The sequence below is a fragment of the Halichoeres trimaculatus genome, unplaced genomic scaffold (assembly GCF_033239565.1).
Source record: "Halichoeres trimaculatus isolate MK-OKI-2021-1 unplaced genomic scaffold, fHalTri1.1 fHalTri1_scaffold_10, whole genome shotgun sequence".
Taxonomy (NCBI): Eukaryota; Metazoa; Chordata; class Actinopteri; order Labriformes; family Labridae; genus Halichoeres; species Halichoeres trimaculatus.
This window is the reverse complement of record NW_027437187.1, coordinates 8,757,598-8,774,691: the sequence shown is the minus strand read 5'-3', so window position 1 is coordinate 8,774,691 and position 17,094 is coordinate 8,757,598. Positions and strand designations below refer to the sequence as shown.

At 41.0% G+C, this 17,094-nt stretch overlaps 1 protein-coding gene across 1 annotated transcript in view; it reads left to right on the top strand.

The window, feature by feature from the left end:
- LOC141797099 (1-phosphatidylinositol 4,5-bisphosphate phosphodiesterase gamma-2-like) overlaps window positions 1-17,094 on the top strand; it is a 58,159-nt gene that overhangs the window by 17,990 nt on the left and 23,075 nt on the right. The window contains exons 7-20 of the mRNA XM_074678522.1: window positions 408-488; window positions 567-610; window positions 715-787; window positions 3,762-3,863; window positions 4,231-4,349; window positions 5,356-5,441; window positions 5,534-5,651; window positions 8,374-8,542; window positions 8,635-8,730; window positions 10,378-10,464; window positions 10,769-10,938; window positions 12,770-12,970; window positions 13,278-13,400; window positions 13,489-13,669. Coding sequence (XP_074534623.1) covers window positions 408-488; window positions 567-610; window positions 715-787; window positions 3,762-3,863; window positions 4,231-4,349; window positions 5,356-5,441; window positions 5,534-5,651; window positions 8,374-8,542; window positions 8,635-8,730; window positions 10,378-10,464; window positions 10,769-10,938; window positions 12,770-12,970; window positions 13,278-13,400; window positions 13,489-13,669 — 1,650 coding nt within the window. The remainder of the gene's footprint in view (window positions 1-407; window positions 489-566; window positions 611-714; window positions 788-3,761; window positions 3,864-4,230; window positions 4,350-5,355; window positions 5,442-5,533; window positions 5,652-8,373; window positions 8,543-8,634; window positions 8,731-10,377; window positions 10,465-10,768; window positions 10,939-12,769; window positions 12,971-13,277; window positions 13,401-13,488; window positions 13,670-17,094) is intronic.

Below are 17,094 nucleotides of genomic sequence, written 5' to 3'. Positions count from 1 at the left end.
AGTCTCTGAGAAGTAAAAATGGAAGGAGGTTCCCCGCTCTGTGTAAATATGGGGAAGTAAACAGTTCAGCAGTATCAGAATAATGTTCCTCAGAATAAAACTGAAAATATTCAGGGATTTCATCATTGCTGATGTATTTAGAGATTCTGAAGAAATTTTTGTACAAAAGGAATGAGGTCAAAAGCTATGACTGGACAGTCATCATCTTGTCCCCTAAACCCTGAGTCCTGAGGCCTTACAGACTTTATCAATGGGACCTGGAAAGTGATTGAATGCAAGAGCCCGCGAGGGCTCAACCTGTTGTAACTTGGGATAGCTCTCTGCCACTTTTCATTTTCATCTGTTCACAGACTGATAGGATGCAGCATTTCTATTGGTCCTCAGCTGTTATTTTCTTCTTCTTTCAGGAAATTGGAGCAAAGAAAGAAAAGCTGGACTTTGAGCATTTCCATAAACTGTATAACCACATCATGTTTGAACAAAATGAGGTGAGTCCGACTCTTTAAAGCGAAGACATGCTGTTTGTTTTACTGCACTTCACTCATCGTGTTATTTCTCAAACTCAGATTCTTGATGAGTTCAAAAAGGAATCCTGTTCTTTTATTCTGGGGTGAGATCTTCTTTATTCTTTTTTCAGACTTTAATGTGGTTTGAATTCCGCTTTGTGGGCTTTTTTTAATGAACTTTGCTTTCTTTCTCTTGTTTGTTGCACAGAAACACAGATAAACCAGACGCCTCGGCAGTATTGCTCCATGACTTCCAAAGATTCCTCATGTATCAGCAAAAAGTAAGAAAAACTCAAATTCATGATTCGCGCATCACGTTAATAAGGTTGAATCCAAACGCCCTCAGGTATCAGGAATTACTTTCTGGGAATCCATACTCATCCATCACTCATTCCTTCATTCATTTTTCATACCGCTTCTTCTGTTGAGGGTTGTGGGTGACTGGGCCCTTTCAAGCTTTGTGTGTCACATCGAGGTTTTGTCAAATCTTGAAGGATTTCATTTCACAGTCAAATAAAAGAGCTATGAGCTAGAGATACAAACATGTTTTAACCTAACTCTGATGTAAAGAGGATTTCAGTGATCTCATAATGATCTGGAGGAGGTTGTAGCTCAGTGGCAGAGACAGTCATCGCTCATTCGAAAGGTTTGGGGTTCAGTTCCTGTTAATGCAGTTGCAATCACAATCAGATTTATTACAGAGAAAAATTAATCTTACAAGGAATTTGCTTTGGTCTGATGGAGCAAGAAAAACAGTGCTTCAGTTGGAGATTAGGGCTGGGCGATTGAAGAAAAAACTTATCATGATAAATTCTTTCATATCAGTTGATATCGATATTTATCACAGTTTGAATCAAATAACTATTTTTTCAAGCTTAGATGCTGCGTTACTTTCAACTGAATTGTGAAGACGTCAGGAGGTTATTTTTGACTTTTTTTTTTTTTTTTTTTTTCCAGAAGTTGAACATCACAGATGAACTGCAGAACATTATACAACTACTTTAGAGAAATAAAACAGGAACGTCCACTTTACTGTGTTATTAGTGGACGTGTTGCAGGTGATCTGCTAAGTTGATGTGCCACCCTCTTTAAGTAAAGATTTAGCGCGTGCTACCTGTTGTCACCATGGGGAGTTTGGGAGAGCAGAGTTACCCTGACATGCTAGACGAACAGTTTCATATATCTGCCAAAAATATTTCACTAGTCCATCTGGGTAGCAGCTCTTGGGATTTGTTTTCAGATGCAGGACCTTCAAAAAAATCAGCAGCTGGTGATTGGACGACCGTTCTGATTATCACACTCACCACAGACAAATCCACATCGAGCCACGCTATGATGTAGCTTATGTGCGCCGCTGCTCAGAACAACAGAAAAACAACTACAGGAACACGAGAAACAGCTGTGATAATGGTGTTAGATGACTGCTGCTGTTTTGTAAAGTTGACTTAAGAATCAAAGGAGCGCTGACAAATACGAAAGTCTGCTGACGTCACATCTTGTCGTCACTTCCGCTGCTCCGGCAGCTCCCGCCTCTCTTCCATGATTGGGCTGAATGAATTCATTGGTCAATGGAGCCTGGCAAGATGGATCTGCAGGTCCATCTGCTCTGCAAGGTTAGGGCAGAGTGGTCTTAAAAAAATAAATAAAGCTTGAAGCCATGAGATGGAGAAATCAAACGTATGGGTCACAGGCTACTGCACAGGAGGTGAGAGCCATTTCCAGCTGTGGCGTCCTTGGCTGTGACACTTGGACCATGGCTGCGTACACGAAGCAGCTGGTCAGTGCTGTGTCTGGGCTGATCTTGATCCTAAATGCTCTGGCTTCAGTCCGGAGGTCATTACCAATCACAAAGAAGATAGATTTCTGGATGTCTTCCATCGTTGCTCTTTGTTTCTCCTTTGTTGGATTTATTGCGGGGTACACTGTCTTGCGCTGCTGTGGCGTCACGCTATTGTGTAACTGGCGCAGCTATTGGCACCTGGCTTACACGCCACCTACCACGAGTGGGCATGGTTGGGTGTGGAAACACAAACAGGATCAGTGTTAACCCGTACCAAACTGTACTGACTGCTTGGTGGAAACAGGGCTTAAATAACACTGTAAAGCTCTTTGAGTGATCAGAAAGACTAAAAACACACTATAGGAGTTTAGGTGTATCTGCCATTTACCACCTGCCAACACGGCCTCAGCAGATGTCTGTCTAATATGAGTCTGGCTCTGCTCGAGGTTTCTGTCTGTTTAAGGAAGTTTGGTCTTACCACTCGTGCTTACTCAATGCTGCAAAGTGTTAATAAAAGTAATTATAATATTAGTAAAATCACAGAGAACAATCCAGAGCTGCTTGTAAAGCATCTGTGGTCAATAATTATGAGTTGGAGCAACATAGATAAAGATTGATTGCTTTAATGATCAGTTAGATAAACATTAAACAGAGTCTCATTCACGTAAACGTCTCAGTGTGAAGGTTATTCTTCTGCCGGCCTTCTTATCAGATGTAGACGGTAACAGCAGCACAGCGTGAGGTCCTCTTCCTGTCACCCGCTGTTGGTATTTCCTTTTCTCTGAAACAGTCCTGTCACTCTGCAGTGTAGTTTCTGATTGTTCCGTATTTGTTTTCTTGATCAATATCAATATAATAGAGGCATGGACTGATGCTGTTACCTTAATTCTGGATCAACTTCGCATCTTAGTATCTTGTCCTAAATATCACATGACTGAGAAACAATCCTGAAAAGCAAGCAGGCTAACCCGTATCGTACAAATGCAAGTATTTTTGGTGTGTAAGCCTAACAAAGCTTTAATACATTTATCAAATTTGTTCGGTCTTTTAGCTGGTACAAAAGATGTAAGATAATGCAGAAACATGATTAAAGAACCTTTTTTTTAAATCTTTGCACCGTTATCCTGTCAAGTGGTTTACAGATTGGACATATTTTGGATTGGGTCGCCGTGGCTTGTTCCTCCAAAACAGTGGGTCACCTGAAAAAAGTTTGGGAAACACTGCTCTAGAGGGTTGGCCAATCAAAGGAAAGGGGTTGTGTGGATCAGGGAGCCTTAAAGAGACAGCAGCTAAACCAGAGCGTTTCAGATGGAGGCTGAAATAAGAGTTTTTTAAAACACTAGTAAGAGAGGAAAAGATTTTTTTAGCAGTTAATCATGAAAAGCTACTACATGGGTACCAGAGGGACACCCTAAGAAGCATGATTCCCCTTCTTTAATCTTTTCCTCTGTCTCTGCATCCTGCCTCCTCCTCAGGAGCCCTGGGCCAGTGATCTCAGCCAGGTCAGAGATGTGATGACCACCTTCATCGACGACACCATGAGAAAAACAAATGATCCGGAGTTCACTGTCAGCGAGGTACTCTGTCTACCTGAAGCTGGTGTGTGTGTGTGTGTGTGTGTGTGTGTGTGTGTGTGTGTGTGTGTGTGTGTGTGTGTGTGTGTGTGTGTGTGTGTGTGTGTGTGTGTGTGTGTGACAATGACAGATTACTTAAAGACTCTGATGCAAACCACTGTGAGTAAAAATGTGTTTGATCGTCACATTGAGCCTCTGCTGTGTCATACGAAACACTGAGCCGACTGTGGCAGCCGACGCTTCTCAGGAAGTTAACTCACTTCACAAGAAAGTCATCGTTGCAAGCAGGAAGAGAACACCAGTTTGAGAAATAGTGCATCACACAGGCTTCACCAGTGCATGTGTGTGTGTGTGTTCATTTCTCGTCTAGTTCCTCAGCTTTCTGTTCTCCAAAGAAAACTCTGTATGGGACGAGAAGTTCTCGGGAATCTGCCACCTGGACATGAACTACCCGCTGTCCCATTACTGGATCAGCTCCTCACACAACACGTCAGTATGACTCCACACACACACACACACACACACACACACACACACACACACACACACACACACACACACACACACACACACACACACACACACACACACATCCAACTTAAAATCAGAGTCTGCAGGATTTAAAAAAAAAATGATGAAATAAAAAGTAAACTTTTACATGAATAATCCCGCTCTCTTAGGCCTCTTTGCATGTGTGTCAGTGTCTGTGTCTGCCTTAGACCCCTCCACTGCCTGAATGTTTATGTTTTGGTTGTAATGGACGTTTCTGGGTGGGGAGTAAGCGTGGTTACATCAGCCAATCAAAGAGCACCCTGTGCGCAAGTGACTTTGTGTGTCGATGATCACGAGTGGAAGCTAATCAGAGCAGCTACAATAGTCAATAGTCAAACGCCAAACAGATAAAGCTTCCTGAACAAGGGTGAAGCTTTGCTCAACTTTTACTCACTTTAGCTTGGCTATTAGCTTGGCTAGGCTAACATGCTAAGCCTGATGAACAGCTCTTGAGTCCCTCTCACGTAGAACTGTAATGCTACAGGTGGTTGCTGGGCTAGTGAGTGTGTTCGTGTCGTCACTGTCAGAGGCTATGGGTGTGTGCTGCTGCTGGCACTGAGCCAAGGAGGAGGAGCCTGGTTTGAATGTTGTGTTTACAAACAAGCAACAAAAACTCCTGCAGACCATACCTTTAAACTAAACAAGTAAAAAAAAAAAAATCAAAAAGATACAGTATGAAGAAGAGGAGAGATCAGAATAGATGAATAACATCAATGAAGCGTAGGATTAAAGTTCCATTTACATAATTCTATGATTCAATGAATATATAACGCTGGTAGGATAAAGGTAAAGAGATTAAACCATTTTGTCAAATAAAACAAGACTAACAAGCAATTTAAAACCATTGTTAAAATTTCTGCTGTTAAAAGAACTTTCTAACAGAAAAATGATGTTTCATGTTTATAAAATACAATAAACAGGTCATTTTTATGTTCTTCCCCAGTTACCTGACAGGTGATCAGATCCGCAGCGAGTCGTCCACAGAGGCGTATGTTCGTTGTCTTCGTTTGGGATGTCGCTGTGTTGAATGTAAGTTTCCCGTTAAGAATATACATGACATAAACACATATTATTTTTTGTTTATTTGTTTTTTTTACCTTTCTCATTTTGAATCCTTTCAGTGGACTGCTGGGAGGGGCCAGGGGAGCCCATAATCTACCACGGCTGGACCAGAACCACCAAGATTAAGTTTGAGGATGTGGTCAAAGCCATAAACAATCATGCCTTCGTCACATCAGAGTGAGGACTGCTGTTACAATATCACACTTCCTCAGTGACAGACTTTAGGCCTTCATCAAGGAGAGAAAAAACATGAAGAGGATAAAGTTTAAATGGTTGAGAGTCGTTGTATCATAAGGTTTGAGCACAATCTCTTTAGAGTTTGATTTTAGACTGTGTGGGGCTCACTCACCAAAAGATAAGTTTTTTAGACTTTGTAAAGCTTATTCTAAAGAGCAATGATGAATGGATCTGAGCCTGGTATCTGGAATCAATCTGATACAGACCCGAAAGGTTTGATTGTACATCAGTGACGAAGGACAGATCTATTTAACTGAGTTCTATGAGCTTCAGTGTCTTCAACAACCGTGTGTGTTACATCATCAGTGTATCTATGCATTTTTGATAGACAAAGCTGGAATAGCAGGATGGAAGATAACTGACAAAACATAACTCTCAGACTCATGCTCATATTTAAAGGGGCTGTGAAGAGTTTGAAAGTGATCTTGAAAAAGTCTCCCTCCTAGATTTATGCCTGATCGTAATCCACACTTTAAAATGAGATTATCGGTGACAATATTACAGGTTTACAGGTTATTTTGAATTGTCACTCCTTAGCTTCCAGTTTGGGTTCGACCAGCACGTCTAGATCTCTATGACAACACCTTACTGGCTGACTTAGTTTAGTAGTGGGAAGAGAGATCTGTGTTTTTCTCTGCTGAAAACGATTTCTGTGACTGATTTTGTAGTGATGGTGGACACTGGAGCCTAACTGTCAAAAGCACAGAAGAGCAGAAGAAAGCTAAAAGGCTAATTAGCCTTTAGCTCGGGCTTTATTACTCTATAACACAGGAGCTAAACTGTTTGGGATAATGTTCATTCCAACCCACAGTCAGCAGTTATTCTGCAGTGGTCTGTTCAAACTTGAGAGTCTATCAATAAAATGAAGAGTGAGGTTACGTTAGCTCTGTTTGGTAGATGACTGGCAGGACATAGCTAACCAGGATTTACTGATGTTACGCATTACAGATATGTCTTAGAGCACCGGGCTGCCAGCTGAGCTAAATATAAACAGCTACTAAACTACATACAAACTGACGGTGTTTACTTGTTGTCACATTAGCCTACTGATGCGTCAGAGCACCGGACTGCAGATGTCGCTAATATATAGCTGGCTGCTTGATGTCATGTTTCAAACTGTAGCGCTACGTAACTGTACCCTACCTCTGTGTGTTGTATCTAGTAGAAAGTTGTCTTGAACAAAGTAAATTTGTTTTAATTCGAACTCCATATAACCCCAAAACAAACACCCCTCACTAAAAGTAATTTACGGCAGTGTGCGTGAGACTCTGGGCCAGAGGATGGTAACGCAGTCAAGTTAAAACAGATCCTTCTTATAGCATCTTTAGAGAAAAGAAAAATGTTAAATTAGTAGGGATGCACGATATTGGATTTTTGCCGATATCCGATATGCCGATATATCAAATACCCCTTTTTGCCGATACCGATACCGATAATCACAAGTTTGTTTGTTTTTTTCACTGTAAAGAAAGCTAAGTCTATCCTGTACTGGAATTTATATGATACTCTTTTTGTGACGGTCTTATGTGTTTAAGAAACACATAAAACAAGACAAAAAACATTTGATTTTACCATAAATAAGAAATGTATTATTTTTTCAAACTCAAGACATTCAGTTTTGAAATACAGAAAAATAATTTCTTTAGATCACATGAACTTTAAATGTACAATGCATTTTTAAACATGACCAAGTTGCATTTGATTATTTTAGAGCTACTGTAACAACCTGGTGACAGACACAGCTCTGCAGTGCAAATAAATGAAGTGCTACATTTTATTTAAGGAGCTTATTTTTCAGATGGAAAATAATAATAATCCTAACTGAATAGCACGTTATCGGCTGTGCTTATCGGCAGAAATTTTCATATCTGCCGATACCGATAAACGTGTTTTTAAGCTTTTATCAGCCGATACCGATATTGTGCCGATAATTTCGTGCATCCCTATAAATCAGGACTGGTGTCAGATTGGATCATTGTCAGTGTTGGTATCAGGACTTAAAAAGTTGGACACATGCATTCCTACTAAAGGTTAATGAACATATTTCTTATTTTGGCTGCTCAGGCATTATAAAAGGGCTTAAAAGGGTTATCTTGTAACTTCATTATTTATCGTTTCATTTTTTGGTCTTTTATATGTGCCTCTTTTTATATGCCTTTAATGGGATAGGAGGGGGCAGTGGATAGAGCAGGAAACAGAGTGAGAATGGAAAATGAGATGCAAGAAACAGGTAGGCCTACGCCGGCAGGCCATTTGAGTTCATTCTTGAAAACCAAAAACTTTTTCTTCAGTGGTCCCAAGCGTCTTTTTAATAAGATTAAATATTGTAAAGCTTGGTTTTACAATAATCCTTATTTTAATATTGTGTGGATTCCCAGAAGCAATGCTTTCTAATGCATGATCGGCTTCTTTTTATTTCCTGAAGGTGTTTTCTCCTGGGCTGTACTCCTGACACTACCACCGTTTTTTCAGCCTTACTCACAGTACTATAAATATTTACTGTGCAGCACTCATAGCTGGATGGTGTCTCACTTAAAATGAGAAAACTTAACGTTAAAAGAGGAACAAGTGTATCTCTATTGTTTTATATGGTTTGTCTTTTTTTGAAAAGCTTTTGTATCCACACCTTGTATCTCTGACATCTCTTTAAAACGTCTCTCAGGTTCCCGCTGATTCTGTCCATAGAGGAGCACTGTCCCATCGAGCAGCAGCGTCAAATGGCTCGGATCTTCAAAGACGTGTTTGGAGACAAACTGCTGACTGAACCCGTGGAGCAGATGGCCGAGCAGCTGCCTTCACCTTCACAGCTGAAGGGCAAGATCATACTCAAGGTGCGCTGCCTGTGTCTGTGTGCGTTTATGTGTGTTTATGAACAGCTTTACTTTTCAGGACTTTGATCTACTTCTTTATTGTTCTTTGGCAGCACAAAAAGCTGAGTGTTGAGGGAGGAGGAATCACTCGAGACTTCAAGAAGGGTCAGAAACAGGGGGACCTGGAGATCTGGGACCCTGTGGATCAGGTGGGTTCAGCTTCTTCTGAAATAATTTCAGGGGGCAGTGTTGATCCGTATCTAGGCTGATCCAAGAGATTAAAACCACCATCAACAGCTGCATCATTACAGAGAAATAATCAGGGTCTCTGCAGGTTTCCACAAGTCAAATTTAAGACTTTTTAAGACTTTTTTAAGACCTTAGTGAATGCAATTTAATACCCATTTCACATCCATGCTGGCAAAAAAAGCACAAAAGTCATGAAGGAGGAAAACCAAAGGTAAGGAATTGCTTTCAAAGTATTTGAATTGATTCAGAGCTCTTTCACACTGGAATACAAAATGTTTGCTGTGGGATTTGCCATGGGAGTCCAATATACGACGGTGTATTAGGGCCACTAAGGAAATTAAATGAATTAATACATTTCCTCCTCTCTATCAGGCTCAAAACTCCACAGAAGAAAACACAGACAGACTCAGTGATAGACCGTGCAGGCAAATCCAGCTGGAAACGAATATTTACAGAACTTACCTTCAAAACCTGTCTCCTCAGCGACTTTCACCTAAACCTGCTCCTTTTTTTCCCGGTCCCTGTAGAGTACACACGTTGTATCGTATAACCCTGGATAATGACACACCGCACAGATTATTTTCTCCTCCATCTTCTGGTGGAGTTGGAGTCGGAGCAGGTGGCGGTTCCCCCCCGATGTCATCAAATCAATGATGGTGTGAAGGAATGTCATCGCCAAATGGTTGCCGTGGCACAGCCTTTGCGCAAATTGGCGTCGAAAGTTCAATATTTTCAACTCAAGTCTTTAGGCGTCTGAGACGAACGCTCCTAACACGCCAACTATCCAAACGCCCCAAATGCGTCCAACGCGGGGCGAATCGGCGTCTTAACAGGTCTTTGCATTGACTTTGTATGTAATCTCCATGCAAATTCGCTCGGTGTGGCCGTACCATTAGGTCGGCTGAAACTACGTTTCAGTGTAAACCCAAGGCCAAAACGCAGCAAAACTTTTGTGTTAAACCCTAAGACCGTTGTCGTGTAAACGGCAGTTTACAGTGAGCGGGTACATTAGCTTTTGCTTCAGTTTGTGCGAGCGTCAGCTTGTAAAAGGGAGGACGATTGACCACCTCTCAGATTCGGATACAGACATCATGGTGAGGCAGGGCAAAGACGCTGAAACAGGCCGTTTGACTTGTCTTTCTGTAGTTTTCATCTAATGTGTTGTCCTTGATAATTTTATGACTGGGCCAAAAAGGTACTTGTAGTTATGTTTCAGCATCATAAAATATTTAGAAGTGAAACCGAAGTTTATGTATTTGCTTTAAAGCTGTAGTGGTAATATATATTTTGTGAACTTTCAAAATCGTGTTCAAGGTATTTTATTTTAGACAGAATTTGAGACATTTTAAGGCCTTAAATTAAAATTTGTTACATTTTAGACATTTTCAGACTTTTAGACCTCGCAGATACCGTGAATGAGCAAACCAACTCGTACAAACATATCATCGCAGGGATTTCTTTTCTGAAGCAGCTGTGAAATGATTTATTATTGCCCTTAGTGAACAGAATCAGGTTGATGAGTGCTGGATTCCCTGTAATGTTCTCTGTGTGAGCAGCTTGTTTGGATGTAAAGTTTAAGATTTGTGGTTTGTTTTTGTCTTTTTCAGAGGTGGAATAAGCACTACTGTGTGATTTCTGAGGACAAGCTGTACTATGCAGAGCAGTATGAAGAGGAGGAAGAAGATACCAGGAAGGTAAAGAGAGTGTGAAGATAGACTTTTCATTCTTAGAGCACCATTCTTTAATTATGTATACATTGTGTGATGTTCTTCCTGCTTGTCTTCAAACTGTGTGAGTGTTTTCCAAAGCAGGAGCGAGTTACATGTATTGGCTCGTTTGTCTTCACCATGTTACAAATTCTGAATGTGTAATGATGGATCCATGCCTGGACAACCTTTGCACCCATTTTTGAAGTGGCATATCGTTATTCCAGGCTTTCTGGACAAAGGTAAAGAGACCTGCAGAGAAACCAAACTTTGTGTTTGTTTTCGTCTTTAGAACCAGGAGCTGCACATCTCAGAGCCGTGGTTTCACGGCCGCATTAAGGAGGGCAGACATATGGCCGAGCGACTGATCCACGATTTCTGTGTGGAGAGCGGGGGGAGCGACGGGACCTTTTTGGTTAGAAAAAGCGATGCCTTTGTGAACGACTTCTCCATCTCTTTCTGGTAAAACACCTCCTCTTTTTCTTTCTCCAGCCAAAAGATATTTTTCAGAGCATTAATTTTGTCTCATTAAGCTCAGCCTCAAGGAATCAGATACTTTCCATGATTATTGTCAAAGTGGGGTGAAAAGTTATATCTTTGGGCCCTTTGAAAACACAGCAGCACAACTCCTGACTAGAACCAGAAGGAGAGACTCCATCGCTCTTTTTTTTAGCTTCCCTTCACCGACTCCTTATAAATTTAAGGACTGATTTTCAGATTTTATGGTTGACTTTTTTAGTGTTTCTGGACTTGCACTCATTTCTGATCTCTTCACTGGTCATAACCTGAAGTCCTCAGTCATTGCTCTTCACGTTGTCCCGAATTCAAGGCTGAAGATCATAGGTGATCTTTGACCTTAACAGTCAGAGCACCCCCTTCCCTTGTTTGATATTTTTCTAGTATTTTTGTGCTTTTAATCATATCTTTCTCAAATTTATTTTTTATTTTCAATTTTATCTTGTAAAGCATGTAAACCTGTGTTGAAAGTGCTGTACAAAGTTTGTAGTGGTGATAATACACTGCCTGGCCAAAAAAGTTCACACACTCTAATATTTTATTGGACCACCTTTAGCTTTGATTATAGCATGCATTCACTGTAGCATTGTTGTAAACTTCTACAATGTCACAAGATTAATTTCCATCCAGTGTTGCATTGATTTTTCATCAAGATCTTCATTGATGACGGTAGAGTCTGACCGCTGAGCAAAGCCTTCTCCAGCTCATCCCAAAGATTCTCAATGGGGTTAAGGTCTGGACTCTGTGGAGGCCAATCCATGTGTGAAAATGATGTCTCATGCTCCCTGAACCACTCTTTCACAATCTGAGCCTGATGAATCCTGGTTATTGACATCTTGGAATATGGCCGTGCCATCAGGGAAGAAAAAGTCCATTGATGGACTAACCTGGTCATTCAGTATATTCAGGTAGTCAGCTGACCTCATTCTTTGAGCACAGACTGTTGCTGAACCTAGACCTGACCAACTGCAGCAACCCCAGATCATAGACTGCCCCCACAGGCTTGGACAGTAGGCACTAGGCATGATGGGAGATCACTTCATCTGCCTCTCTTCTTACCCTGATGGACCATCACTCTGGAACAGGGTCAATCTGACTCATCAGACCACATGACCTTCTTCTGTTGCTCCAGCGTCCAATCTTCATGCTCCCTAGCAAATTGAAGCCGTTTTTCTGGTTGGCCTCACTGTTTAGTGGTTTTCTTTAGGCACAGCCTTCACATTGTGTGTTTGGAAATGTTCTTACTTTCACTATTAAACACAGCCCTAAATTTCTTCTGTTGTTTTTCTTCTATTTGATTTCACCAAATGCTTAAGTGATCTTAGTAGTTTCTTCAATCTCCTGAGATGTTTTCTCTGCTTGATGCATGCCAATGATGTGACTCTTCTCAAACAGACGAACATCTTTTCCACAACCACGGGAAGTGTCTTTCCACATGGTTGTTAAAGAAATGAGAAGCAGCTCGTTGCACCGGTTGAGGTTAAATAACTTGTTGCCAGCTGAAGTATAATCACCCATGCAGTCATTATCCAATAGGAGGCTTGTACCTATTTGCTCAGGTAACTCCAGGTGGTGACTTTTTTGGCCAGGCAGCTTATACTAAATGTTTTGATTCATTGACTGTACACAGCACCATACAGCCCTTAAAGTGCTAAGAAAACCAAAAGTTTAAAAACTAAAATTCTGAAACTCTTAACCTATAAAAGATATTGTGCTATTTTAAAAGATAATTATTTCAAACCTGTTGTATTCTTACACATGTCTGTGTGTGTTTCAGGCGCAGTGGGAGAGTCCAGCACTGTCGTATCCGCTCAGGTCAAGACGGCGCTTACACTTATTACTACCTGACTCCAAATCTGCACTTCCCCAGCGTGTACGCCCTGATCCAGCACTACAGGGACAGCCCGCTTCGCTGCCAAGACTTCGAACTGCGCCTCACAGACGCCGTGCCACAGCCCGACCCACATCTACATGAAGGGTTTGTGACAAAGGAGCATTTAAGAGCCTGATAACAGAGTTTAAATCAGGGCTTTTATTTTCCAGACATTCTTCTGAAGATAGCATCATCAAATCTAGAGAAAAGTTTAGTTTCTACTTTTTTGTTATTGTTTGTACATCAGTGTGAATATCTGGTCCATTTTCTGATGCTTCGACCAACAATCAAATCCAATTAATACCAATGACTTCCTCTGCCGGTATAAATCAAGCTAAATTCAAGGGAACAAAAGTTTCCATCCTGACATCTGAAGGCTCATTTGTGTGTGTGTGTGTGTGTGTGTGTGCAGGTGGTTCTACGGTAACCTGAGCAGAGGTGAGGCTGAGGATTACCTGCTGAGGATTCCCAGAGACGGAGCTTTCCTCATCAGGACCAGAGAAGGAGAACCAGACTCCTTCGCCATCACATTCAGGTGCTGTGACTCCTCATCTCTGTTTTTTTTCGTTCTCTAGTTTTTTTGTTTTTCCTTTCTTTATGAATGTGCTCTATCTAACTTTTAGAGGGGATGGGAAAGTGAAGCACTGCCGCATCCAGAAAAAAGGAAGTACCTACCTGCTTGGCACCACGACAGAGTTTGAGAGCCTGGTGGAGCTGGTCAACTACTTCAGGAAGAAGCCGCTGTACCGGAAGATTAAGCTACGTTACCCAGTCACGCCTGAGCTGGTGGAGCGCTTCAGCACCGTGAGTTACTGAATATTTCACCTGGTTTTGAGAGTTTCAGACCAATGAGAGGTTTTGTCTCTGGAATTTAGAGGCATATCAGCATCAGCCTTTTTGAATCTGATGGCCAATGAGAAACCAATTTAAAACTGTTATTTTGGCTGTGATGCAGCTGTGCTGCTGTATGCAGTCACTTCTCAATCCCCAGCACTGTCCCACCCACAGTACCATCTGATTGGTTACAAGCAGAGCCATGCTTCAGATAAAAACCTATCAGCAGTCATAGCTGTGGATGCGCACACAAACACACTCACAAATCTGAGAGGAGAAAGTTTTTGCAGAGTGGACAGGCTCCGTAGAGGAGACATATGTTTCGAAGGTAAGCTAAGGCAGCAGACGCTCCTAATATTGTAATAAACATCCCTGACATCATCTGACCCACAACTACTACTAACATTACTGTGAGCCCAGTAACGTTACATAGACATAAGCAGCAGCTCTGCTTGCTGGCAGTCCCTCCAAATGTGTCTGGTAACTCCTAAAAACAAGGTTGCTGATAACATTGATATGAACACGTAAATGAACTCAGACTTAGCGTGGGATTTGAGCGTACCTGACGCCCATTTAGATTGATGGATGCTGATCTGTGTGATATGAGCATACACCCATTTTTTGGTCATACGCACACACTCATCGACAAATGAGGGCCAATGAGCGAGCGGAGCCAGGCTGGGAGTCAACAGGTTTGAGGTTTTACAGCCCAACATGAATGAAAAGAGACTTATTGATGGGGTGGGAAGCGTGGGAACTCCTCGGTCTGAGACTTGGGCTATCCTCCAGTCATGCAGCTTGTTGGAGTGAACGCGTATGAGCAACAAAGCAGTCAACACGCAGCGGAACAGAGTCAGACTACAGGATGTGGCCTGACAGCCTGCATCTTTGAGCCTGAAATCAGGAAAAGGCAGCCACTTGAGAGCCCCAATTCAGCTGTAAGCGATGACTCATGAGTTTTGAGCATTTGACCTATGGCTAAGCCACGCCCCCTCCACTCACTCACTCAAACTGTGAATGTTCAGTGGCAGGTGCTACTGCAGGTGTCATGGCTGGAGACATTTTTCAGGAGGCCATTGATGATTTTTGGAAACAGAAATATTACATAACATCCAATAGTCATCAAAAGGGTCTAAACTATACTTTAGAGGAATATATATTAAACAGTTTTATTGATGAGAAGGTTGGTTAAAAACTTCAGTTACAAGACAAAATTTACCTTTATCAAATTTTCCATCATTTTCTCAGACAACAAGCTAGAGGATCAGTAATGTTGTATGCGATGATTATGGTCACCGAAGAACTAAAACTCTACCAAAAAAAGGCAGATGAACTCCCTACATAAAAAGAAACATGATGAACAACACAGCCAGGGGCTAACGGTAGGTAACCGTAGGCTAACTCTAGATAACATTAGAGATGTCAAAGATAAATATATTTTTTCCTGGCAAAGTCACAGTATGTTGTCTCAAACAGGATGTCATCTTACCTTAGAACAGATGGAGACATCCTTGTTGATAATTGACAATGAGTTGACGTAGTGGTCTGCCGCATAACTTTATCAAGGAGGACAAATTTCTGGGTTTAGATGTAGTTCAGAAAAGGTAAACTACACCCTATCACCCAGCCCCTGGGGATACCATGTGTTGGAGTTGAATGAAGTAGATTTTTTGGTAGTTGTACTTTCATGAAAAATTTTTTCAAGTGTGTAATTTTACTCATACTTGAGCACAAGTTACACAATGTTATCTATTTTGCTGCTTTAAAAATCACAAGCCGCCCATCATTTGAATCAATATTAAAACCTTCCCTCTGCAAATTGTTGCCAATAAGGCTGTTCAATCATGACCACGCCAATGATGTAAGGAAAGGAAACTTTGCAACCGCAAGCACAGGTGTCTGGAGGTAACATACCAATGCAACATTGTTAAAACTCAAGTTGATACTTGGCAAGTGCCCGTGGTGGTACCTGAAGGAGTTTTTCATGTACAGAGGGAGAAAAGTAAACAGCCTCCAGATGCATCAGTTAACCTGAGAGCTTTCCATCATTTTCTGAGATTTTGAATTAGCTGTTATTAAGCCTGCGTGTCATGCTAAGTTACATGTGGAAATTGATGTCTCACTCTTTGTTTCATTTAATCAGTCAGTCTTTCTGTAGACGTTCGTGTCTTGGATAGTTTTGGTGTTAATGCCAGTATTATTCTTGTACCGTGCTGTCAAACTCTCAAGCACACGCCATTGGAGCTAACCCATCCCATGCAAACAGGGATGTGGTCACAAATTGTGAGTGATCACAGGTTTTTCTGCAACACTGGCAACTTTTTTTTTCCAACAAAAATGCTGTCGGTGTGCATGTGTGAATGCATAATCCATACCTTTTTTTCTGATTAATAGATAAAACAATTTAGAATGTGTACATGAATAGATGTTTTTAAATGATCCAAATTTTGTTTACACTTGTGTCTTAAAACAGCAATAATCAGCAAAGTTAAACCAGATTTACTCATTCATACAATGCTAAACGATCAAAAATGAGCTCAAATTCTTTCCCTGGTTGAATGAGTTTTTTAAAAATATGTTTTCCTTCAGAGCTAATGGCAGTGATGTGATACAGTAATGTTTGATCATGATGTGTGATAGTACACTGATCTTTACAAAGGAAACATCAATCAAAGATTGAGCAGTGACAGCAACATCTCGTCAAATCACATTGAATGTCTGTCTCTGACAGCTCAATAAAACAGTAAAACATTCCTCGTGTAAAAAGTAATTAATACTCTGAGTGGATTTTTAGAGTACTTAGTACTTTTACCTGAGTATTATTTTAACACCAGTACTTTTACTTGGAATTGAGTACAATTAAAGCTATGTAACAGTTCTCGTTCTTGAGTACAAACTCTTAGTACTCTTTCCACTTCTGAAATTTAGTATGTACCCAACATTTCAAAGACCCAAGACAGAATTAGCTATCGGCTAATTTGATATTTGTTGACTGTTGTTAAAATTAAATGTGTGTAACAATGTTTAATTGAGTTGATAAACAAATGTTTCTACTTTACTTAGTTTGGCCAACAGCAGTTCATTTATTTTTCCTCTGAGTCTCATTTTAACACTCCATGGAGCTCAGCTAGTTGAAGCTAATGGTCCAAAAATGGATCTGTGTTTAAAGTCTCATGTACCCTTTATAAGTGTTACACTTCCCTTTCTTTAACGTGACCAATGAGTGGCTTTCTGAGCACTTCTGAATCTGTATGCTGAATGATTGCAGCAACCAGGAGTTAAACCCTGTATGATTTCTTTTTAGACAATCAATGTGGTCAGTCCATAAAAGTACGGCATGATGAAAGTGACCTAAACACAGATCTCATTAGATGAGAAGATCACTCAGTGACTGA